Source organism: Hemiscyllium ocellatum, chromosome 3, assembly GCF_020745735.1.
Source record: "Hemiscyllium ocellatum isolate sHemOce1 chromosome 3, sHemOce1.pat.X.cur, whole genome shotgun sequence".
In the NCBI taxonomy this organism is placed as follows: Eukaryota; Metazoa; Chordata; class Chondrichthyes; order Orectolobiformes; family Hemiscylliidae; genus Hemiscyllium; species Hemiscyllium ocellatum.
In genome coordinates this window covers 117,382,758-117,409,700 of record NC_083403.1, presented here as the reverse complement: position 1 = coordinate 117,409,700, position 26,943 = coordinate 117,382,758, and the positions used below count along the sequence as shown (strand labels likewise).

The 26,943-nt window shown below is 38.1% G+C and overlaps 1 protein-coding gene across 1 annotated transcript in view; it reads left to right on the top strand.

Moving 5' to 3' along the window:
- The window catches only part of dlgap2a (discs, large (Drosophila) homolog-associated protein 2a), a 142,708-nt gene that overhangs the window by 24,705 nt on the left and 91,060 nt on the right, over positions 1 to 26,943 (top strand). The window contains exon 2 of the mRNA XM_060821612.1: positions 24,293 to 24,498. Within this exon, the coding sequence (XP_060677595.1) occupies positions 24,293 to 24,498 (206 nt within the window). The remainder of the gene's footprint in view (positions 1 to 24,292; positions 24,499 to 26,943) is intronic.

The window sequence follows — 26,943 nt, the reverse complement described above, 5'->3', positions numbered from 1 at the left end:
GGTTTTAGTCTCTTAATTTAAATCCAAGATTAGGTTAAGTAAGTGCACCTGATGAGTCATTGCTCATTTACAATACTACAGGTTGTGAAATAATTGGAGCTACCTTAAAAGTTCTTGTCTACTCAAATGGAAAAAAACTTCCAATGCACGAATAATGGCCGAATCCAAAGACACAGATATTACCCATAGAATAGTAATTTTGTTACATGATTTATCACAAACTGATGTTGAATTAAAACTTCAATTGCCACTAAGGGGGGGGGACTCCTTTAATAAAGCTATGGCTGGTACATCATAATCACCAATGAAACACATCAGTCTTAAAGTTAAGTGGAAACAAACGAGTCTGAAATTAAAAAAAAGTTATAATGTTGTCTTCCTCTGTATTAAACCAGTTTGAAATTGAATAAGGTTGGCTTTCATGTAAGGATAAAGAAGATTAGTTAGAACTTGACAGTAGGGCAGTCATGACCTGTAAAAAGAACAGGAGTTCATTTTCATTTCATAGTCACTGAAGGATCCTTAACCTTAAAAGAAATCACATTAAATTGCCAAAATGCAAATCAGATTCAAAACGGTCCCAGATCGTGAGGGATCAAAGCACAAACATTCAATCATCAACAAACAAATGTGCATTCAAACCAAATCACAAATGGTCAAACTTTCTACAAGCTGCACAGTTCTTTCTCTCTCTCTCTCTCTCTCTCTCTCTCTCTCTCTCTCTCTCGCACTCACACCATATCTCAATTTTCTTTAGCTTTTTGGGAATTTAAAATCCCAAAAATCCTAGCTATGGCACATCGTTGCTTAACCAAGTGTGCAATAACTAAATAGCTCTCAGCTGTTCCATTTGCAACTCAAACAAGTTTTTTGTGCCTCTGCATTCGCCCACAACCCAGTGGAAACACAACAGAGACTTTAACAGTTGCCCAATGTGTCCTGTATGCCAAATTCATTAGAGTCTGGATATCCTGAAGCAAGCAACTATAACTACAGCAGATTTGTACTTGCCAATTAAAACTAATATTGGACACTCGAACGGATCGGGGCATCTTGAAGCATGACGCAGACCTTAGTGTGGGTCCAGGGCTTATCAAATGGAGTTTCACCTGTCATAACCTCGGGGCATAATTTTGTAAATGGAACATCGGAGGCTGAGGGGAGACCTTATAGAGGTTTACAAAATTATGAGGGGCATGGATAGGATAAAGAGACAAAATATTTTCCCTGGGGACAGGGAGTCCAGAACTAGAGGGCATAAGTTTAGGGTGAGAGGGGAAAGATATAAAAGAGACCTAAGATGCAACTTTTTCATGCAGAGGATGGTACGTGCATGGAATGAGCTGCCAGAGGATGTGGTGGAGGCTGGTACAATTGCAACATTTAAGAGGCATTTGGATGGGTATATGAATAGGAAGGGTTTGGAGGGATATGGGCCTGGTGCTGGCAGGTGGGACTAGATTGGGTTGGGATATCTGGTCAACATGGACAGGTTGGACCAAAGAGTCTGTTTCCAAACTGTACATCTCTATGACTCTATGACTCTATTCTTCCGGCAGAACTTTCTGTCCGAACACTAGGACCCCGTTGAGTACTCACACTAGTATCTTGTGGCTGAGTAGCAAGAATTGTATCAGCATTTCTAACAGCAGTTTTATCCCTAGCCATCTTTCTTATATTGTTAACATGACAAAGGCATCAACTACCCTCCATATTTCATAAACAAAGAACAAACACAAAAACAACAGAAAAAAAAGCAGCAAAGCAAAACAAGCCAAGTCACACAGATACGACAGGTACAACGAACATCAAGACTAATGAGTAGCCAACCATCAAACCTTTGACTAGGGAAAAGGGATTATTTTGTGAAAAACTGGTGATTTGTCCTCTGCCTCTTGCTTGTGGTAGAGGATGACTGTTATCAGGATTTACCCCAAGTGTCATAGGAGTTTGGAGGTTAATTCTCGTGAAAACTTCCTTGGTTCCCCTGTGTGGCCCCTCTAGGGCAATTACAAGTCCAATTGAGGATGGATCGTCCTTTTTATCCATATAATTACCTATTTTAAAACTACTTCAGTTTTATAGTATCTATTTTAACTACTTTTTATTCACCAATCAAACTTCCACAGACCCTAATTAATTTTATAGACTATCAAAACTTTAGCTTTAAAATATCAAAACATTTGTTATAAAATATCAAAACTTTTATTGTTATTATAAAATATCAAAAACTTTATTAGTATAAAATATCAAGAAGTCAGAAAGTTCGAAAATGGAGAGGCATTTCTTTTAAACTCGGAGTTCAACAAGTCCAGAAATTAACAAGGGTTGAGAGGTCGGAGGTTTTTTTTACTTTTTTTTTCATTTTATGAAAACTCCATTGTTTGCATTATCTTCTATTTCAGCTAATTCAGCAAAGCAACAGTACAAATTCACAAAGTCACACCAGAACCTGCAGCCATTTTGTTGTGTTATTTTAAGTTGAAAACCCATTTTGTTGTTATTAAAAACCTGCATATATTTGTTGCGTCTGACAACAGGCTAAGTTCAAATTTTAAATCCTCAATAGGGGAGTCCAATACTAGAAGGCATAGGTTTAAGGTGAGAGGGAAAGGATTTAAAAGGTACCTGAGGGGCAACCTTTTCATGTAGAGGGTGGTAGGGGCTGGTACAATTACAACATTTAACAGGCATCTGGATGGGTTTTTGAAAATAAAGGCTTTCAAGGTATATGGGCCTAATACTCGCAAAAAGGTCTAGATTAATTTAGAATATCTAGTCAGCATGGACAGTTTGTTTGCATGCTTCATATCTTTATAACTCTGATGAAAAATTTGTCTATTTCAGCCTTGAAATTGCTTAATGATCCAGCCATCAGCAGTAAAATAAATCCACAAATTGATTACTCTCAGTTTTAAAAATCACACAACACCAGGTTATAGTCAGACAGGTTTAATTGGAAGCACACTAGCTTTCGGAGCACTGCTCCTTCAACAGATGGTTGTGGCATAACTTCTACTGAGTCCTTGATACATTTTTTCAAATGGGTTGGACATTGCACCCTTAAATGTTCTTACTGGGTTTGTCATTCAGAAAATAGTTGTGATAGAGTCTGACATGATAATTCTGCTGACTGTAAATATGTTTCATAACCTGTGCCAGTTCCTTAACCTTATCTGATGTCTCATCATTATAGTTGCCATTGTAGCTGCCTCACTTAATAAGCAAAATAAAGCAAACTGTCACACTTACCTGGCAGTTTGAGCATTGAACACAGTGAGAATAACACAATAATATTTTAGTTCCTCACAAATCCTCTCCCTAATTGACATTTGTTTCAATCCATCAGGGTATAATCATATAAATGCAATTATCAATCTAGCTCAATCCAATTTATTGATAAATTCATATATTAAACAACCCATTGTTTGAATTTACACTTGAAATCAATCTATATTATCATTAAGAAATTCCTCTGTTAGAACAAGATTTAGTCTATTTATAAGAAACAAGGGAACAGTAATGGATTTGTTGAATAGTCAAAGCGATTAATCTCTCTCAATTAGTGTCCAATAAATCCTAGCATGAGAAAAGTCCTCATGGTGGAAATATGGATAAGTTACATTTATAATATGTCCTACATCAAATTGTATTTAAAATATTAATATTACCAAAATCAATCCTATTCCTGGCTATTATATTATGTACTGGATGTGTCAGCTCTGGTTAAGGGCCCAATAAAACAGACTGAAAACAATTTAAAACAGATGCATTTGCAGCTGGATTGGTACCAAAAACTAGTCTGAACCACATGGAGCATGGAGATGCCTGTTACCAGTGGCAGAGCAACAGAGCAGAAGGAAGTAATTGATTGGGAGGGCCCAGGTAGTTTTCAGGTATCTGGTTTTAAGGTGCTAAGGACCAGGCTCCATTCAATCCTCACATAGGAATATTTTGTCTCCCCACCCCAGACCTCTCCATCTTGATCACAGACAAAGCTCCTACTTCTTCATTCCTTCATACAACCTCCATTGAATGCTTTCGGAAACCTTCCTTCAATCCCAGCCACAATCATGTCCTGAGACTTACCTATCCAACTGACTACTAAGATCAATACTCACCTGTCTCTGGCTGCAGCCTCCTGTAGCGACACATTCATTCCCATCCCATCAGGGAGTCAATCGAACCCACTATTAGGTGAGTGTCTGCACAGATTTACTTAACTGAGGCTCTGGCGTTAGTATGCAGGGTTCATCGTCTTGTACTCAGCTCCTTCATACCGTTCACCTAAATATCTGGGCTCACCTTTGTGAAAATTAGTTTCGAACTTACTCTTCCTCATTGCTCCCAACCCAAGCACAGGTTCTCTGGCTGTACTTTTCAGACAAGTTAAAGAAGTGCTTGTGATTTATATTATCTATCTTTCTAGAATCAGAAAATAGCTATCATATGACATTTGAACCTCCTCTTCTCCAATGAGAACTAAGCAGTTTGCATAATCACTCCTCATTATTGAATCCCTTGGTCCCTTCATTCCCCTCAATCATTTTCGTTACTGTCCTCTCTGTCCTACAATAGCCACAATACTTAACTGCAGTAACTAGAACTGTGCACAATATTCTAAGAGTGGTCAAGCAAGATATTCAGAAAATAGTAGGATTACCTTATTATCCATGCTGACTTTCTAATGCACCTGGATATCTTATTTAATTTCTCCACTGACAATGAACAATAATTCAAAGTTATTGTGAATTAAAATTGCTTTCTACTACCTACAATCAACTAGCAATGTACATCTAAAGCAGAATGTTAAATATTCTCCAAAAATAGTAACAATGAAGAAATTCATTCAACATCTTAGGAAATGTGCAGCTTTAATTTTCTTTCTATCCTTTTCTTCCCCGTACCTTTTTTGTATCATTGGGCAGCCTTTGCTGAGAATGCATTTTAAAGTGTTGCATTGTGTCTCGAGAGTGCTTTTCAAGGGGTTGAAATTATTTTGATGCAGTGTACCTCATTAATGTAGAAAAATCTGGAGTCCCTATGTAGTTTTAGATACCTTATCTTCAAAGTTAACAACTAGCATGAGGGTTAATTTAAGATCTGGAGCCCTGAATCATGTGGGAGAGACTCTCACAAGCTCGTTCCACTAAAAAAAAACTATATATGGGTTAGTTGGTCTTACTTGATCCTTCTGCATTAGGTAATGTATTTTACCATTCATTGTGGAAAACAACAGTCAAAACGAGGTCTCTTCCATGAGCATCTCTAATGAATAAAAAATATTCTTTATTAAAGTCATACAATGGCATAAAATAACAAAATATAATTAGTATTAATAAATCTGTTCATTAGAATTGTGCAATACCTTATAGATGTGTAATCTGGAAAATTGGCTAAATTGAAACGAAACTCTAGTAAAATTCAAGCCAGTGTCCAAATTGTCTCTGATTTTGTTTGTGTCTGTATTGCTTAGAAATATATATTGTGGAATTAATATATTTTGTAGAATTTTTAACCAAAAGTTATTATAAATGTTTTGGAAGATTCCTATTTTGATCAAAAATACAATTAAAATGATATGCCAAATATTTCAGTTCAACTGATTTCAAAGCATGTAACATGAGTTTGAGATTTCAGCAATACAGAAACACTATCCCTCTTGACAAGCCTAGTGTAGGTGACTAGGCATAGGCTATTAGTTTAGAAGAAGCGTTGATCCAGACACAATGAGGTGTTGAATTAATATAAACAGCACTACAGTTCATAATCATGTGTTAATTATGCATTTAATGACAGCAGGACTTCAATTATCCATCTGAAAGTAGGGTCACACCATTCCCTGCAGATAATAGCAATCAGTGGATCAAAAGTCCTCAATATTTTGCCTGAAATTGAGTATTTACTTCCTGATAAATCTATGTACATTCCTTAATTAAGTTCCAAGCAGATGTAGGAAAGAATGTAATGTTTCTTCCATTTTAAAAATGAAGTATATTTGGAAAGCCTTCTGGTTGCCCAAGTCCACTCGTCTTTTGCATTTGAAATCCTGACATCTGTATAAGAAATCATTTCCTGATCCAAAGGTTCTGACTGCGATATCAGTGGCATACAACTACTTGGAGACTCTTCCAATAACTGTGGTATGCCTTTATTATTACTAAGCCATACTACAGAGTCACAATGAAATTGGGTGCTGAGATGTCCTGTGAGTTGTGGTCTGTCTCAGGTGGTGAATCCGTTGACAGATTTCTAAGTATGTCTTCAGAATATCTGGCCATGCTACCCTACCTACTGCAGCAACAAGTAGTTTTTCAATGGCTTCTTTATACATCTTTCTTGCTATGATTTTATGTCATACACCTGTTTTTGGTCCATTTAAACTACATCATTATTTGCCTGAATTTCCGGCTAAATGTACTGTCTCTCAGCCCTCATCCCAAGGCCATACTCAAATAAATACAGCCAATTGCTACTTTCTAAATGGAGAGAAAATTCAGAAGTTTGAAGTGCAAGGAGATTTAGGAGTTCAAGTCCAGGATTGTCTCAAGGTAAACTTGCAGGTTGAGTCAGTAGTTAGGAAGGTAAATGCAATATTGACATTTATTTTGAGAGGACTTGAATACGAAAGCAGGGATCTACTTCTATAAAGCTCTGGTCAGATCACATTTAGAGAATTGCACAGTTTTGGGCCCCATATCTGAGGAAGGATGTATTGGTCCTGGAGCATGTTTAGAGGAGGTTCACAAAAATGGTCCCAGGAATGAAAAGCTTAACATATGAGGAATGTTTGAGGACTCTGGGATGATACTTAATAGAGTTTAGAAGGATGAGGGGTGTATCTAATTAAAACTTACAGAATATTGAATGGCCTGGACTGTGTGGATGTTTAGAACATGTTTCCATTGGTAGGAGAGACTTGGATCCGACAGCACAGATTTGGAGTAAAGGGAAGACCTTTTAGAATGGAGATAAGGAGAAACTTTTTCAGCCAGAGAGTGGTGAGTCTATAGAATTCATTGCCACAGAAGGCTGGAGGCCAGGTCATTGAGTATATTTAAGACAGAGATAGATAGGTTTTTGATTGTCAAGAGGAGCAAATGTTACAGAGAGAAAGCAGGAGAATTGGGTTGAGAAACTTAACAGCCATGGCTGAATAGTGAGGCAGACGCAGTGGGTTGAATGGCCTAATTTCTGCCCCAATGTCTTATAGTATTATGATAATATTTCTAGCACCTTCTCACTTTCCTGCACTGCAGTGAAGATGGTATTTTTTACGGTCTTAGAGAGGAAGGTTTTTGTTTCACTCACAGCTGCAGCACAGTTTAAAAACAATTTGAAGATTTTAGAAAGTCTATGTCTTGACCAAATTTCGGAACCTGCCTTCCTGTTCTCAAACCCACAGTTTTGTGCTTCAATGATAGTACTATTCCTTCTTCAGTGTTCCATTCCAATACCATGATTCAAACTAGTTTATGTTCAATAATATGAAAGAAAGAATAGTTGAGTGATCCAAATCAGTTAGTAAAATACAAGAGTAAATACTGCATTGCTTACACTGGTGTACACTTACTCTTGGACCAAAACTGGAGTTATGTGAATAGTAATCCCTATCCACTGAACAATAACAAAATGATTGTGTCTCCTGTCACTGTGACTGTCCTAAATAGGAAAACATCGGTTCAAAATATTCAATTGTGTTTCCGCTAATTAATACTAAATACCAATTCCTGTAAAAGTTCTTGAGGGCAATCAAGAAGCAATGGTGGACAATTTAGTTTATCTTGCTGATTTTTTTTTGAATTTGTTACCTTGCAGTCAACTTTCCCATTGATTTCATCAACAACATAGTTGTGGTTCTGTTCGCCGAGCTGGGAGTTTTTGTTGCAAACGTTTCATCCCCTTTCTAGGTGACATCCTCAGTGCTTGGGAGCCTCCTGTGAAGTGGATGAGGGCCATGCCTCTAGGAATTGGGTGGGTATCTGTTTTTGGTGAATACCTTGTATACAGGTATTCACCAAAAATGGATACCCCTGCAATTTCATCAACAGATGCCTAAGGGAAAGACAACGGAACGAGGACATGCCGCAACCCAAAGGACTAGCCACACTACCATACATCAGGAGCATTTCCGAACTGACAGCCAGACTGCTGCGACCACTGGACTCATAACAGCACACAAACCAACAGCCACTCTCCGACAACAACTCACCAGGACAAAGGACCCGATACCCAGCATGAGCAAAACCAACGTAATGTACAAAATCCCATGCAAGGACTGCACAAAACACTACTTAGGACAAACAGGAAGACAGCTAACAACCTGCATCCACGAACACCAACTAGCCACGAAATGACACGACCAGCTATCCTTAGTAGCCACACACACAGATGACAAACAACGTGAATTCGACTGGGACAACACTACTATTATAGCGCAAGCCAAACAGAGAACAGCCAGGGAATTCCTAGAGGCATGGCCCTCATCCACTGATTCTATCAACAAACACATTGACCTGGACCCAATATACCGGCCACTGCAGCGGACAGCAACTGACAACCGGAAGCGGCAGAGACAAGCCACTATAAATGCCGAAGGAAACATGACAGAGGCGCTTCACAGGAGGCTCCCAAGCACTGAGGATGTCACCTAGAAAGGGGACGAAATGTTTGCAACAAAAACTCCCAGCTCGGTGAATAGAATCACAACTACAAGCACCCGAGCTACAAATCTTCTCCCAAACTTTGATCAACAACATAGATTTATGTAAAACATCCAAAACTTTAAAAAGTGCAAAATAAGAGTTTACTTTTTTTAAAAAAGCTCTTCACATTTTAATGGAGATGATGAAATAGTACAATCTAGCCATTTTTAAAATTGGGACATTCACTCAGTGTCCAGCCTAATCTACTTCTTAATTCATGACACTCCCTAACCCACCTCCTCTATTAATAGTTCCACACCTCAGCAGGATTTGTCTGAGAGAATACTGCTCTCTGTCATGGACCTGGATGAAAGGGAATGTGTCTCCAATCACAACAACACAAAAGGCTTCATTTTAGATAGAAGCAAAATGTACTACAAGTCAGTAAATAATGTAGAATTGCTGACATGGGAAAAACTGAAGCGGAGTAGAGTGCACTAATTATTTATATCAAATGTGTGACTGGAGTAGTTCTGCTGTATTCCCTGTGGTTCATTTTTCATTCAAGATTGTTTTCCAGGCAATTATTCACATTAGTGAGCCATCAGCGATCTCAATATGTGAGTAGAATAAAAAAGGTGGGCTGTCAGAAATGAGGACTTCAATCAGACAGAATAAGATGAAAGGTTTATGAGCTGTGATTTACTAACTAGGAATTCCATGTCACAGAACTGCATAGCCTATATATATATTACTCTGACTTTTTTCACTCAGGTGATATGATTCACATCATTGTTCTATGTCTCAAGAAGAATGATCTCTCTGGCTCTAGTGACTAGAACTGAGAATACTGTCTCAAAATAAAAGATAGGCTATTTAGGTATGAGATAACACGTAGTTTCTTCACTTACAGCGAGGTGAATCTTTGCAATTCTGTACCCCAGAGGGCTTTGATGTCACAGTCATCAAATATATTTAAAGTAGAGATTGATAGATTTCTAGATGTTAAAGATTGCATGGGATTGGCAGTAATTCAGTAATATAGGATTTAGATAGAAGCTGAACCATTATCTAGATGAATGGCAAAACAGAATTGATGGGCTGACACACCTACTCCTGCACCTATATCTTATATTTGCTCCTAGCTTCTAGATTTGGAAATCATTTTTAACTAGATGTACTTTGCACATTTTCATTTGTACCATGGATAGGTAAAAGTTTTGAATCACTTTTTTTTAGTAGCAATGTTTTAATCTGCAAAATAAATTTTCATTTTGCTTTAAATTGTGAGCCACATTGTTTACTTTCTGATCTTCTGAAGTTTGTCCATAGGAGTTTGAATATAGAAATAGCTGCTAGGAAATATTCAGGAAAGCAACCTTTGGACCCTGCACATTATTTTATTCTCACTACCAGTTATTTTTGTGAAGAGCAGAGCTTTTTGGTCCACAGGAGTGCAATGAAAGAAAGCCAAAGATTAGTTCAAAGCAACTGTGCCACATTATTATTGGAGAGAATAATATGTATGCTCAGAGTGACTTTCAAGGCAAAATGTTTCATACAAATGAGATTTGAGTAGTTATATCACCATATGAAGCCTATACTCAAACACAAGCTTTGTAATAGGTGCCCTTTTGCATTTTTAATCAGATGCGAGGATGTACTGTCACATTAAGTAATTCTAGGTCAGATATCCCACTCTTTTCCAGTAAGGTAGACAGCAGATTACAACTATTGTGCCATATTTCTTCACTTCCTCTGGCAGATACCCTTTCCAATTTGTCCCACAATAATTGATAATCTAATTTTTGTAAGAGAGTAAGTCATCTGGAACACAGATTTGGCATTGATATTCTCTCTCAACTCATAAGATCAATTGGTTTCCATATCTTTAAATGAAAAACAGTGCATAATTATAATATTTATTCAGGTGATAATTGCTTTACCCTATTTATTATAACACCACCTCGTGTTTTGTATTTCATGAAGATAAAACAATTGTGTATTGAGGATATGAGTAAAGAAAGTACTTAAACAAAATGCTGCTCAATTCAAGCAGTTTAAAAAAATTAATTCCAGCAGTAATTTGTTTTTATAGCTTTCATCAAAGGTTGCAATACTGCAGTAGATACCCACACTGCTGTCTACCACTATCATCATTGTTTTTGTCACTAACAATTGTTAGTGAACAGGAAGGCACATGATATTACTTACAAATTACTTAAACACATAAAGTCCATGCAAAAAAAAATCTGTTGATATAATACCTCCCTTTCCTACCTCTTCCTGTTCCTCCATGTCCTGTTTCTCTCCAAATAAACCCTATGCCTGTCTCTGGTGAGAAGGAATGAGATGAAGCTTTATGAGTTCAGAGAGACTCAGTGACCTCCCTTATGCAGCAGCGTACTACAAACTTTGAGATGTTGCTAATATCTTCAGCAATAGCCCGGCAGGAGCCATGCACTGAAGTTTAGAGCCCTGTTACCTGAACAGCCAGAAGCAATGTTGACCTGGGGTTACAATTTTGGAAGCAGCATCTGCAAATAGATTTCAGTCAACAACCTCATGTGTGAAAAAAGATATTTCACTGAAGTTCAGGCAAAAGAATGCTCATAAACTATCCTCAGTAGATACGAACTCTTGCTGAGATTCCATCCCTCCCTCCCTTCTCCTTCTCATCCTTTCCTAGCAGTTTATTCTGTTCATCATGGCCAATGGTCATTTGCTCATTTATGTTCCAAACCTGTGAGGCAACACAAATTGGGATGCAACTTCTTTCAGAATGAGCTTTTAAGTAAACAAGAAAATACTTCATCACCAGCAAGACTACTGCATTTAAACTGTTCAATAACTATAGAAATTATTCAGAAACACACAGAATTATACCAAAAGGTAGAAGAAATTGTAAGAAATAAGCATGCAAGTAGTTTATGATTCTTTTAAGTGATGTTCTTGGGTTTCCTTCATGCTGCTAAATATCATGTTTAGCTGTGCATGATAAATTAGGGTGACGTCTGGAATGTGGATTTTGAAAGTGGCAGCACCAATTTAGCTGTGCACAGTGATTAACATCATAATCTGCCTGTTTCATGGCTTATTACTGGACATTATGGCCAACTCATTTGTCAGGGCTACAATCTCCACTTTTCACTTCAGAAATGTGTATTGGCACCTTAAACCTTATTTAAGTGTTCGTACAATTAGGTATGTAGCCTCATATATAAGTGCTATGGGGTTCAATTTAAACCTCTTAAATTATTTATAAACATACATATTTATTTCACATTACAATCATTAACTATGGTCATGTATGTGAGAGAAAATAGTGTGTCGATGTATTATGCATCTTCTAACCCAAACAACAATAAAGTCAAGGGATGCCTGTGCGTCCCCAGTTTCCAATGTGGCTAATGTGTTTCAAGTGCAGGAGTAATGTGACTTTTGCTTCCTCCAAGCTGTCCGGGACATTTACCCTAATTGTTGATAATGGCCTTGACCTTTACACATGATAGATACCTAAAATGTTCAACCATCCATACACATCATGGACAAAAAGGACAACAGAAAAACTAGGCCCTATGTGTTTTCACTGCTTTCATATTGATTAGATTAGACTTATATTGATTAGATTAGACTTACAGTGTGGAAACAGGCCCTTCGGCCCAACAAGTCCACACCGACCCGCCGAAGCGCAACCCACCCATACCCCTACATTTACCCCTTACCTAACACTACGGGCAATTTAGCTTGGCCAATTCACCTGACCCGCACATCTTTGGACTGTGGGAGGAAACCGGAGCACCCGGAGGAAACCCACGCAGACACGGGGAGAACGTGCAAACTCCACACAGTCAGTCGCCTGAGTCATGTGAGCTACAATAATTTTTTGTGAAAAGCATCACAAAAATTTCATTTATCTTGATGTAGAACACATACATTAGGAAAACTTTGCTGCATTGACTAGGGTACATCATCAATGATCATCACTAAATGTGACTGGGAACATCATTGCTGACTGAGCTGGCGAAGTCTTGAAGGACACGTCTGCCCAACTTGTTCTCACCAGTTCACCTGTCACAGATGTCTCTGTCATTGATAGTATTAGATGGAAGTGACCATTGCACAGTCTTGGTGGTGATAAAATTCCACATTAATACTGAAAATACTGTCATTAGCACTTTGAATGTGCTTAATGGGTAAGAGGCAGAACAGATTCAAAAACTCATAGCTGGGCAGCCACGAATGATCAAAATCAGAAATTGTTGGAAAAATTCAGCACATTTGGCAGCATCTGTGGAGAGAAAAAAGTGTTAACATTTCAGGTCCAATGACGCTTAGTCAAAACAGAACATTCTGAAGAAGCATCACTGGACCTGAAATGTTAACTTTGCTTTCTCTTTCCACAGATGCTGTCAGACCTGCTGAGTTTTTCCAGCAATTTCTATTTTTCTTTCTGATTTCTAGCATCCAATGTTCTTTTGGTTATTTTCCAGCCATGACAGATCATAGGCCATTAGCAGTAGTAGCAGAACAATGGTCAACCACAACCTCATGGTCCAACATATTCCTTACAATTCCATCAAGCCATGAGATCAATCCTGGAACAATAAAAAGTGTCCGAGGATAATGCTAGGAGCAGCATTAAGTTAAACTAAAATGAGTGTCAGGTAATGTTGCAGCACAGGACTACTTGCATGGCAGAAGCAGCATACAACAGAACGACCTGATCTCAAAACCTCTGCAATCCTGCCACATCACTTTGACTATTGATGGACAAATAATAGCTAACGTGAGGAGGAGGCTTCACAATCATGGTTTCAAACTCAAAGAAAAGGCATATAATTATGCAAAGACAAGTGGCAGATCAAAAGATTATACAACATATAAAAAGAAGCAAAGAATTACTCAAAGGTTAATAGGAGCAAAAAAATAATGTACAAGAGGAAGTTAGCCAAAAATATATAAACAGACAGGAAATTTTTTATCAGAAAGTGTTAGTCCTGTAGAAATTGTGTCTCGGAATTTAGTAATAGAGGATAAAGAGATAGCAGCTGAACTGAACAGACATTTTGCGCTGATCTTCACTAAAGAGGATACAAGTAACATTCTGGAAATATCTGTAAATCAGGAGTTCAAAGGGAGGGAGAACTCAAGAAAATTACAGATACCAGTGAAGTATTGCTGAGTAAATTGTTGGAGCTGCAAGTTGATTAATCTTGGGTACTGATTGATTTCATCTGAGGCTCTTATAATAAGTAACAAGTGAGATATTTGATACATTGGTTTTCATTTTCCAAAACTTAACTAAGGGAAGAAAAATAACTAAGAATTCTGAGGGATGTAATTTAGCTCCTGACTCCCCAAAATATTTCTCCCATCTACAAAGTGAAAATCAAAAGTGGAATGAAATACTCTCATGGATGAGGGCAATTCCAACAACACTCAAAAAGCTCAAAGATATCCCAGATAAAGTGATCCACGTGATCAGCACCCTTCCACCAATGTAAACATTCTGGTTCTTTACATGGTAGCATAGTGAACTATGTACAAAATGCATTGATGCTCCTTCCACTGCACCTTCTAACCCCAACACCTCTACCACAAAGCAAGAAAACGGCAGCAGATGCATGGGAATACAAGAAACTACAAGATTCCCTCCAAGCCAGACACCATCCTGACTTTCAACTGTATTGCCATTTCTTCATTGTCACTGAATAAAAATCCTGGAACAATCTGCTGTAACAGCACTGTAGCTACACTTGCATCAGATGGACTATAGTAGTTCAAGAAGACTGTTGACCTCTATTTTCTCAAGGACAATTAGGGATGGGCAACAAATGTTGACCTTGCCAGCTAGGCCTAAGTCCTGTGATGGAGGAGTTTTAGGAACTGGATTACTTGCTAAAATGAATCTGATATGGATTTTCTGATCATAATGCATAACATAAGAGAGGTGATGTTCTTGTTGTATTATTGCTAGCTCATTAATCTAGAACCTCAGGCAATGTTCTGGGGATCCAGGTTCGAATCCTCCCATGGCTGCTGATGGAATTAGAATTCAGTAAATATCTGGAATTGAGAACATACTGACGACCATAAAACCACCGTTGATGGTCAGAAAAACCCAGCTAGTTCACCAATGTCCATCAGGATATGAAATCTGCCATTCTTACCTGGTCTGGTCTATAAATGACTCCAAACCTCCCCCAATGTGGTTTACTCCTAACTGTTCTCTGAGATGACCTAGCAAGTCATTCCATTGTAACAATCATGAGAAATTCTCCAAAGAGAAATCAGTCTGGATGAGTCACCTGGCACATGGACTGCAGGGGCTCAAGAAGGTGGCTCACCACCACCACCTCCTCCTCAAGGACAACAAGGGACAGACGATAAATGCTGGTCCGGGCAGCAATACCACATCCCCATGAGTGAATAAAGAAAAATACGACCTTCCAGTCCATTAATAGGTTATTAAAAGTCCTTTACATAACATAGGTTAACGATTATAGCATTGTTTTCACAAACGTGACTTTAACTAAGGCTTATTTAAACTCATCATTATGTCATTGAACTCAAACCATTAACTCTATGCTTCTCTCAACAAATGCTTCCACATCTGTTGTGTTTCTCCTGTACTCTTTTTTTGTAAGACATACAGTCTCTGTTGTGTTCATAGAAACCTGCTTCAATTTCAGGTTCTGCATGAAGACTGCCAAAAATGAAACCATTTTGACCTGAGAAAGCTTTGCTTCTTTTCCCGTTGCACAAATTCCCGATGTTCCTAATTGCTAAAAGAAAGGTTGACCCTATCCTCTTGCAACTAACTTTCCACATCTCCTTTGCTCTTAGTTGTTCAACATCTTAGCAATCCCAACTCACATGTGCACTTCTTGGAATCTCACGATGCCATAATCAGAAAATCAATTTGACCCTAATTCAAAACATTCTCCAATTTCTTTTGTTCTTAAAGGGGCAACACACAGAGGGTTTTTTTCCTAATACATGGTTCATCACAATCTACTGAATTGTGCATCGATCGAGGAATCAAAATTGTTAGAATTACATGTGAACTGTATGATTGAAACAGAAACGTTAAAATAAAAGGATTCTGACATTCTATTTATTCCATGTAAAACATTGATCTGAAAAGAGTTATACTTACACTCAAAAGCACACCAAAAGCTATTTTAAAAATGGTTTTGAGAAGGATATTATACTGAAATTTGAAACTTACTTTATCATTCTCAATATAAGAGGTAAAAATACAACACGGCTTGTTGCTATAGCAACAAGATTATTTCAAATGATACAGCTATCATCAGCACCCCTGAGCTGTCTTGCCTTGATGGGTAATTAGCACCTCAAGGCTAATAGTGATTGCAATGCCTGATCAAAATCATGTTGTCACAGTTATCATCCATCAAAAGTTTGTTGAAGACTGCAGTTCGACAATCCCTGCGGCGTTCTTGTCAAAAGGTTTGGGGCATTCTCTGAAGTTATTACGAGTCCAGTAACAATCTTGTTTAGCACTGCATCACTTGTTAGTGCAAGTCTGGGTTGAGAAATTAGTGAACTTTGAGTTCAATTGCTGGCTTTAATGAATTGCTGGCTTTGTACTTTGCTGCTCATGCCTGGATAAGCTTTTGTTTAGTCACATAGAATAATAACATATGTGCTTTTTAGAATCTTCCTCTGCCAGGGAAATGACAGCTTCTTTTTCCCCCGAGATAAAATATGTAGATATTCATAGTCAACAGTCAGAAGCCCAGCTATTGTTAGTAAAAACTTGCACTGAAGATAATGGATACTTCGTCACTATGTAAGAAAAGTTTTCTTTCTTTTCTTCGCTGAGTTAATGCTTACCAATCAAAATGATAGCAAACAGTGATTATTTTTGGTGTTGAATCTGCAAAACAACAAATGTACTAGTGAAATTAAAAACAAAAAATATTCAAAGTACTCAACAGGCCAGGCAACATCAATGCAGGGAAAAACAGTGTTAATGTTTCAGGTCATCAATAGTGGAATGGTCAGATAACTAGGCAACAGTAACCATGGTACCTGTGCAATAATGTTAGTTTCTCATTTATTCAGACCACCTATTAATTGGTTAAAATGTGAAAGGCTTTATGAAGTCACTATAATAGCTCATGAGGAAAGTATTGATGTGATTGTTTGCTGTCAAATGTAATAATCCCAATATCCAGATCAGGAGATATCATGCAACATTATATAGTATTGTCAAAAACTATATTCATTACTAAATAGATAAATTAATTTTCATGATTAACAGATGCCCTCCTTTTGTTATATGACTGTGAGGTATTCCTTAGGCACATTTAAATGTTCATGGCAACATAATTAGATATATACAATATCAAACAAAATAATGCATTTCCATATTTAACAAAGGCCAACTGCTTTTATGCAAAAGTGGAGGAGATAAGGATAAATGTTGCATATTTAAGGCAAAATGAACCTTTACTTAATGGCACCCAAAAATCAGTAGCTGATTTTTTTAATAAATGCATAGCCAACAATCAAAGCAGTGCTCTTGACTTTAGGACCAAAATTTAAAATTCAATTTAAAAACATAGTTAGAAACATGTTTGTAATTAAAATTACAGACGGCAGATGTTGTAAGTGTAAAACATGGGCAGAAAACCCAGAAATATGCACCAAATCTACAGCTTTGAGCAGGTTATTTAGATCGTCTTTTTGGATGTAGAAATTGGGGTCCACCTCCCAAAATTTTGAAATTCTTTTCTAATCTCTAATATACCCCTTTTTTTTATTGTTTCGAATGCTATGATAAGTAATGGATAAGAGTCTAACAGCTGCACTAATTGTTTAGAGAGGAAGCAAGATTCCTTAAAGCTATCATTAAAGTTACAATTATCTTGTTGTTGGTGAAATTCAGAAGATAATATATGCTACTGTGCTTCAAGCCAACTTTTTCTAAGTAAATTTATTTACCTCATAAAATTCATAATTAGCTAAAGGCGGATTGCTAAAAATTCACTCAAGACTGGGTGTAAATTGTGAAGTAAAGTGGTCTATGTTTGATCATTTTTCTTTACTCAACATAACTCATCAACATGCAAAGTCTAGCTAGCTTGGATCTTTGCAATATGGTCAATATTAAAAATTACACCATGACACCAAGCTGAAGCATTGTTGCATGAAACCTGCTGTTACAATATCTTAGGAAGCCCCAGGACCTGTGACTCATTGCCTCTGATGATCACTGATACTGTTCTTCAGCTTTAACAGAGTTTACAAAACATATTGAATAGTCCATCATAGTTTGTGCAGTTCAGTTTTTCTAATTATTCAAGTTTCTGTCTTGATACTTGTGCTTCTCAACAAAAATATTTGTACCTAGTCATGTCATAAAATTCAAATCCAAATATACAGCTTTCCTTTATTTTTTCATGTTGATGTTTGGAATTGTTGCTTTAAAAGCTTGAAATTTAAAAACAGTCTTGAAGTCAGTGCGATTTGGGCTATGGTGAGATTTGTGGCAGAATTCAGTGAAATTGATGGCAAGACCATTCACTCCACCTTTTATGCTTTTGACAAGCTTTAAAGTGGTGATTGCTTACTAATCACATTGTTGATGAGCCAACTCACCTTAATCACTTAATATTCAGCATTTCAATTTTGCAAACTCGCAACCCAATAGAGTCATAGAGATGTACAGCATGGAAACAGACCCTTCAGTCCAAACTGTCCATGCCGACCATATATCCCAACCCAATCTAGTCCCACCTGCCAGCACCCGGCCCATGTCCCTCCAAAACCTTCCTATTTATATACCCATCCAAATGCCTCTTAAATGTTGCAGTTGTACCAGCCTCCACCACATCCTCTGGCAGCTCACTCCATACACGTACCACCCTCTGCGTGAAAAAGTTGCCCCTTAGGTCTCTTTTATATCTTTCCCCTCTCACCCTAAACCTACGCCCTCTAATTCTGGACTCCCCAACCCCAGGGAAAAGACTTTGTCTGTTTATCCTATCCATGCCCCTCATAATTTTGTAAATCTCTATGAGGTCACCCCTCAGCCTCCGACGCTCCAGGGAAAACAGCTCCAGCCTGTCTAGCCTTTCTCTGTAGCTTAGATCCTCCAACCTTGGCAACGTCCTTGCAAATCTTTTCTGAACCCTTTCAAGTTTCACAACATCTTTCCAATAGGAAGGAGACCAGAATTGCTCACAATATTCCAACAGTGGCCTACTTTTGTTGAGAAATCTCAACATGGAAATCAGAAAGGTTTTCTGGCAAATTCAACTTGCTGCTTGCTCTATAAGACCTCCATGTTGGACACCAGGCCCCAACATTTCAATGGGCTAAATTGGTATCAGTAACATCCTCACCTCATCCAGGGATATTGTCATCCAAAATGTTTCAACCTCCAGGAACTCTCATTGTTCATCTCTGCTCACCTTTCAGGATAATTCTGCACAATGCCGTACCTCAAACTGCACTGGTAGCTATCATTGTAACGTTGCAGCAAGGACACTTGTTCTCAGGGATATGTGCTCCCAGTTTACTGGACCAGGCTGCCTCTCCAGGCCCCTCACTTGCTGGCTTAGCACTTAACTACTCTGAACCTACCTGAATAGTAATTGTATCCCTACCTTGCATTGCCATGCCTTGCCTTTTTATGCTTTACATCCCAACCAGAAATACTAGGCTCGCACTACTTCTATTTCGCCTTGCCACTTAAAGCAGTCACAAGGAAAGTAAACTTGTCATGGTTGTCAGCAGGGTTAGGTCAAGTTAAGGGAGACAGCCTTCACTCAGGGAGACCAGGTAGGTTGAGGGCAGCCTTTGAGATCAATCCAGAGACTAATAAGTGATCAGTCAGCCACTCAGGACTGTCAGAATCAGAATGTTCTCTTGACTCTGCAGACAATCCAAATGTCAGATAGCCTTGTCTTGACCTTTCCTGCCCTACTGTGGGCTGCATTCCTCCTGGAATGAAGAAAAAGTAGGTATTAAGGGAGATGAAAGTGGGTGGCAAAGCTGTTACATTTTGCTGATGTGGGGAAGTGTCCTGAGCGAGTGAGTCAACAGCATGGAGGACATGCAGGGTTAGTGGTGTCAGTAGTTATGGTGGTGTTGGGGTGAGAGTGAATGAGGAACGATGTTACGGCAGTTGTGAGGAAGAGATAAATGCAACTTTAGGCCCTATGAACTAGATTGTGACTAAAATCTGGAAATGTAATGACATCTCAGGTGAAACTTATTGGGAAAGGTATCAATTTTCTGAATTTAAACCTGTCTAATACATTTTGATTAGATTAGATTAGACTTACAGTGTGGAAACAGGCCCTCCGGCCCAACAAGTCCACACCGACCCGCCGAAGCGCAACCCACCCATACCCCTACATTTACCCCTTACCTAACACTACGGGCAATTTAGCATGGCCAATTCACCTGAGCCGCACATCTTTGGACTGTGGGAGGAAACCGGAGCACCCGGAGGAAACCCACGCAGACACGGGGAGAACGTGCAAACTCCACACAGTCAGTCGCCTGAGTCGGGAATTGAACCCGGGTCTACAGGCGCTGTGAGGCAGCAGTGCTAACCACTGTGCCACCGTGCCGCCCACAAATTCCTGTCACTACTTTGAATAATTTGATCAGATCAGCCCTTAAGCTACTAAATTCTCGAGAAAACAGGCTTAATTTGTATAATTTATCCTCATAACTGAACCCCTGAGGTCCAGGTGTCATCCTTGTAAACCTACATTGTACTCCCTTCAAGGCCATTATATCTTTGCCAAGGTGTGGTGCCCAGATCTATTCACAGTATCTCAAGTGGGATCTACCTAGGGTTTTGTATAGTTGCAGTATAATTTCTGCATCCTTCTACTGCAGTTCTCTAGATATAAAGGCCAGCATTCTATTAGTGTTCTTAATTATTTTGTGCATCTGTTCATGGCAATTTAAAAGTCTATGCCTCTGAACCCCCAAATTTTTTGAATATATTTAATTTCATACTATCGAGATTGATTGCCAAGTTTTGTTTAGATTTACATCGAGGTTTGACTCTGATTGGTCAAGGCATTTTCCTATGAAATGAAGGAAGCGAGTAGCTATCACAAATTTTCTTGAATTAATACAGGCCCAGTTCATGTCCATGTCTTTTTCTATCTGCAAAGAACAGGGACATTATCTATTAATATACATAGCTTCTAATATGCACAATTGCACTAACTCTGAGCCAGACTGATGTTCCTAAATTGTTTTGTCAGCATAATTCGTTAGAGACCATTTGCCAACCTTTCAGCTCTCTCCTTGCAGACTGTATAAATTTTGTTAATTGTCCTGATGAATGCAAGTCAAAATGTTTTGATAAAATATATCTTGCATTTATTCATTTTGATGAAGCAGAAATCACCTTTGAGGAGGGCATTATTATCTGACCCATTGCCATCAATCTGGAAGCTGAGGAAAAGCAGTGGAATAAATTAGAGGGAGATGTGAAAGGACCACATTGAATGTCTTACTACCCTCCTAAATAATACTTAAATTCAAGGAAACCTTGACTTCGAATTCATCCATCATGTGCTTAATAGCGAACTGATCTAATGACATCAGTCACTGAATGCATTTGAGGAATAACGCAGAGACAAGCCAAGCTTCAAAAGCCTAGCTGTATATGATATGGATGTAGGAGATGCCTTTCCCATTATGCAACATTGCTGTTGGTTAGATGCAATAAAGCTGGTCCAGTTTCAGGAGGAGATTAACTCATGTTGGATCCCGTATTAATGGAGATATCAGCAGAAGATGCAGTTACCCCCTTGTACTTTTGACAAACTGGACAGCTCACCAGGCTCTGCACTCACAACTAAAAATAGTGCATAGGCTAAATCCAGCTCTTCGCCAATTTCCTGGTCAGAATATTGCATAGATATGGTAAATAAAACAGTCTACCATACCAAAATAGATTTACTCAAGGACACTGGGAGGTGCCTGGACTGCCTGCTTGAAGAAACTTTCTACCTCCAAAATTCCAGAAAGGTTATACCTGTGTCAAGTGCCATTTATGGTCTGAAATTTCCTTTCAAAGACTAATGAACCAGATAATGCAATTTTTCTCATTGTTTAGTGTATTGAGACAACCTCCTAGTGGAACAGCCCTGGCAGAACCCAAATGGGGCCTCAGTGTGCAGGCTACTGTTAAACAAATGCTGATTGATGCCATTTTTGATGACATCTTCCATCACTTTATTGATGATTGAGAGTAGACTGTGGTTCATTAATTGCCTTTATTAGATTTGACCTTGCATTTTTGTGCACAGGACTTATGAGGGCAATTTTCCACATCGTCAGATAGATGCTAGAGTTATAGCTTGCTGCAATTGGATTACCTACTGAGACAGCAGGTTCTTGAACCCTAGTTTTCAGTGCCATTGTGGAACAGTGGCAGGGTCATATCCTTTACAATATCCAATGCCCTTCAGCCATTTCCTGAAATTATATAGAGGGAATTGAGTTGTTTGGAAGTCAAAGACTAATTATTCTGGGAATCCCTTGGAAGGGCCAAGATGGATCATTCACTCGAGATTTTGAGCTGAAGATTGTTGCAAATGCTTCAGCCTTAACTTTTAGGTATCTTTTGATATTTTGAAACAAAACCAGCTTCCTTACTTTCTAACAGTATCCTGACCACAACTTGTTAAATTGTGTGAAATACCCAGAATGCCAGGTTACACTGCTGGGAAATTGGATGTTATTGATCAGATGTCCCGAAGAGAACTGAAAGAGACCCAGTTAAAAGTGGAAAGTTACTAGCTGAGGTACAGAGAAATAATTTGAGTTGGTAAGAATGTGTTAGATGTATTAATTGTTTTTATTTCTTTACATTTGTAATAAAATGTGAATACATCTGATTTAATTCTAATTTCATGTGGATAAAGTGATTTGTTGATAGATCAACACCGAAGTGCTATGAACTGTTTTTTTTATTTTAAATTCCAAAATGTGTTTTTTCAAAGAGCACTGTTACAGGCAAATAAAGTCTACAATACTGTCTGGTGAAATACTTTATGAGGCCTATGCAATGTCACACCTGTAGAATTTCAGGGAAGCTTTAGAGACAGAGAAAAACACAACCAGAGATGATAATAGGGTGAATTATTTCCTCCATAGCCCCTCTCAGCAAGAAACCACTTCTCGCAGATATATTCGTGTTTTATCTCTCTAAGAAAAAAAGTCACAGAATGGGTTTAGAAATTGACTATTACACTGGTATCTGTGGACTGGTGAAAAACGTTGTAGTACTAGAAGAATATGTGCTGATGAAGTGAATTTCAAGAGCTATGAAGATAGCATTTAAAGAGCCATCTACTAGTCACTCCTACATTGTAGTTAAAATGTCTTTTGCTTTGAATGCTGCAAGCCAACTAGCCAAAAAGTCAAACAGAAGGAACAGGGCAAGAAGGACTTTCTCGCTCTGAGTGCTGCCAACGCCCACCATCAAAAGGAAACAGAGCTAAAGGATTTTAACTAAACTGCGAAAGCCAAGAAACCTGAAAACAACTGTCCAAATACCAACACTCTACCATCTATGTTTCATGAATGATCCAGAGAGACCGATCTATATAGCTTCCGACTTTTCTTTTGGGCTCACACCTTATTCCTAATTTTTGTGTATGTATGCTATGTCACACTCAAGGAAGGCTGGTTAAATTGGCTCCTTTTGAAACATAAATTCCATTGGGCTGAAGAAAAGACATCGACAAGGGAAGGGTCCTTTTAAAATTTACCTTCTTGAAAACAACCAAGGGAGAGGGTGTGAAAAAACTATCTCTCATCATCCAGGAGTTTGATGATTTGGGGTATCAGGCTGCTGCTGTAATTAACTTGGGAAATCTCACTTTAGGTCTTGCTGTATCTCAATACCAATTGTGCTATAGTTAAAGGAAAAATGTAGTGATCGAGTGGTGAAACAAATTGTGTACATTGGTTCCCTTACTTTCTAAAAGTACTGTAATTAAATCCTAAAGATCCAGTACAGAGAAGTTATTGAGAATGAAATAAAGTAAAATGTGTCACAGATTCCTGCATAAAATGTCATTACATTTATTTCAAATTGGTAACTTGGGCTCATATTCAATTTCAAATATATGCAATACATTTTTTTTCTGCCTTCTCAATTGTTGATGTATCTCCTATGTTTTCAAAGTTTACTGTTCATTCTTCAAATTTCTAGCATTCACTGTTCTACTAAAAATCATATGAATTACTAACAGGTGATAGGTGACAATTTAGAGTTTATGTTTTGCTTAGAAATGCAGTTTTTTTTCCCTTAATTTGTTAACTATGTCATTTAATTTTTCTGCAATTCTGAATTTTTAAAATATTTAATTACTTAGTGCCATCCCTAAAATGAACATAGTATTCATTTTCTTCTTCATTTTTTAACATTAGAAAATGTATCCACTTTAAGTTTCACAAATTTCTGGTGAAGTGACAACGCCTATAATATATGACAAATTACTCGGTTCACAACGAGCAAGAAATTGCCAAGTTTAAAGAATTTGGAATTATGTTGCATTGTCCTGTATCTGAATGAAAATATAGTGATGATTAACTATTGTTTATGTATTCTATTTTAAATGTTCCAGGTCCCCCAGGATGAATGGGGAGGATATCCACTGGGAAACAAAGATGAGGAGATCCCCTGCCGAAGGATGAGAAGTGGCAGCTATATTAAAGCAATGGGAGATGAAGAAAGTGGTGAATCTGACACGAGCCCAAAAGGTTCACCAAAAGCTGCTAGTCTCCATGAAACACTAATGAAAGCTGCTGGTCAGAAAGTAGATCATCAGAAGTAAGCATTTCTTTCATTTTCTATTTCCTTTTCTGGGGTGTGTACGGAGTGTTGAGCTTTGGCAGACCAGCTCCTGCATGTCATTAGGTTGAATATTTGAAGTATCTTCGATGCAGCCATATATATTTAAAAAGTTTAAAACTAGGGGTGTGCATTAAGGAACAAAATCTTTGAGATTTGAATGATCCATGGAATCTCTACAGTGTGGAAACAGGCCATTCCACCCAACAAGTCCACACCTACCCTCTGAAAGGCATCCCAACCAGACTCATTCCCCTACCCTACCCTTGTAAACCTGCATTTCCTATGGCCAACCTATACACCTTTTGTACTGTGGAAGGGAACTGGAGCACCCAGAGGAAACCCACACAGACCCTGGGAGAATGTACAAACTCCACAGAAACAATCACCCGAGGCTGGAATTGAACCTGGGTCCCTGGTACTGTGAAGTTGTAGTGCTAACCACTGAGCTACCATGCTGCCCTATGACATTATAAATGTTGCAAGTGTGTATTTGAAGTTGACTATTTTAACTGAAACAGCCTCTTATATATGATTTTCAATTTTGGTTTTCAGTATTCAGTTCTGTGCAGCACAGCTCAGGAATTATGTACAGTATTAGCCTTTGAGGGGATGCAGTGCAAACTCACTGAAACACTAGAACTAAAATAATTGAATTATGAAAACAGATTTTGGGCATAAAATATTTAGGAGTGACCTGATTGAGAAGTTAAAAACTTGTTAAGGATTTAACAGGGCAGATGGAGAGAATTTTTTTCTGGGGTAGCCCAGAAAAGCAGGCTTAAATTAGAGCTATTCAGGATGGCATCAGGTAAAAATCTGGAACATTTCCCCCTAAATTTTTGTTAAGGTTAGGTCAATTGGAAATTTCAAAATTAAGATCTATGGATTACAAGGTAATTGTAGGATAAGGAGCTAATTGTTTTTAAAAAGGAGATACCTTGGGGTAAGAAGAGAAAAGGTCATGGGTGAAAGTAGAAACAGTGTACTGAGTAGAATGATCAGGTATGATTATATTGTATGCTGGAGCAAGCTCGAAGGACTGAGAGGCCTACTCATGTTCCTATTCTCTCTGTTTCTATGATGCATGTAAATTGAGTTAAAATTCAAGTCTACCATGGTCTAGTTGTATGGCAGAACAGTCTCAAAGGCATGAACCACCTAGTCCTGTTCCTATATTCCTATGGTCCTATGTAATAATAGAGTTAGACAATTTTCTGATTAAGGCACTAGAACTATCACATATTCATTAAATATTGCATGATGGCGAGTGTGCAACATGCGGTCCATTAAACATTGGATATGGGTGTGCAGCATTTGGTGCTCCCATATTATATGTAAAATGTGCTAAGTATGCTGAAAGAAATTAGAAACATCAAGTGATAATATTAGAAATGTATTTCTTTTAAATTCAATGTATGTATGATCTGAGTTGGTGCATGTAGATGATTTAAATTGAATGACAGCAGTAGCGGACCACACACTGAAGTAGAACCACTTACACCCAGATTGTGTAATGGCCAACCAGAGCAAACTGTCAATTGTGAAAGTTGCAGGTATTTCTATCCAATACAGAGATGATGGGTCCAGGATGCGAGATCCTGCTAATGCTTCAGTGCTGCAATTCTGAACTGCTGAGGATGGTAGTGATTGATTTTTTTTTAATTGTCTTTATTTAACACTTCAGTGAACTCAACATGACATATAATTAATCAGGGAAGATAGTGTTAGTTTTAATAATGGATTTAATATTCTGTAATAAATACTTTTTGTATTTATGTATCATAAAGATACTAACAACAAGGAATAGAAACTGAAAGTAGGGACAATGCCTGTCAACACCTGAAAGGAGAAATATGAGTTAAAGGTCAGCTATCACCTGTTATGAAAGTCAGTCTGCTGTGCATTTTCAACTCTTTTTATTTCAAATGTGTTTACACTAAGGCTGCAGTTATTCTGTAAATGCTACTTAAATATAGAAGTAGAATCTGACCGAACATAATATGTCTCACTGCAGTTCATTTCAGTTATATGGAGTCTTGAGACTGAATTGTAGAAGGCAGTGTTAACATGCTGCAAAGTGCTAACATTAACGTTTAACTGTACATTCAACCTTAGATGTCAAACAGTCTTAGTTCTTCTTTATGTATACAAGAAGCAGGGATCTTGCTTCTGGTGGACTGGTTACCTGACATCAGGAGGTTGTGTAAATGTCACCTATTTATTTGTTTTCATAGAAAAGTCATCTTATGATAGAGCCAAGAGAAATATCTCAAGGCAAAGTTCTCCACAAAATTCAAGGATGACCACCTTGGGAGCTGGGTTTGACCAGCCATACAAATGGTACACTTCCCTGTTGGGCATGACTTGCTGACTTAAAATTAGCCCAGGATGCATCTATTCCTAGAGTGTTACAAAGTCAAC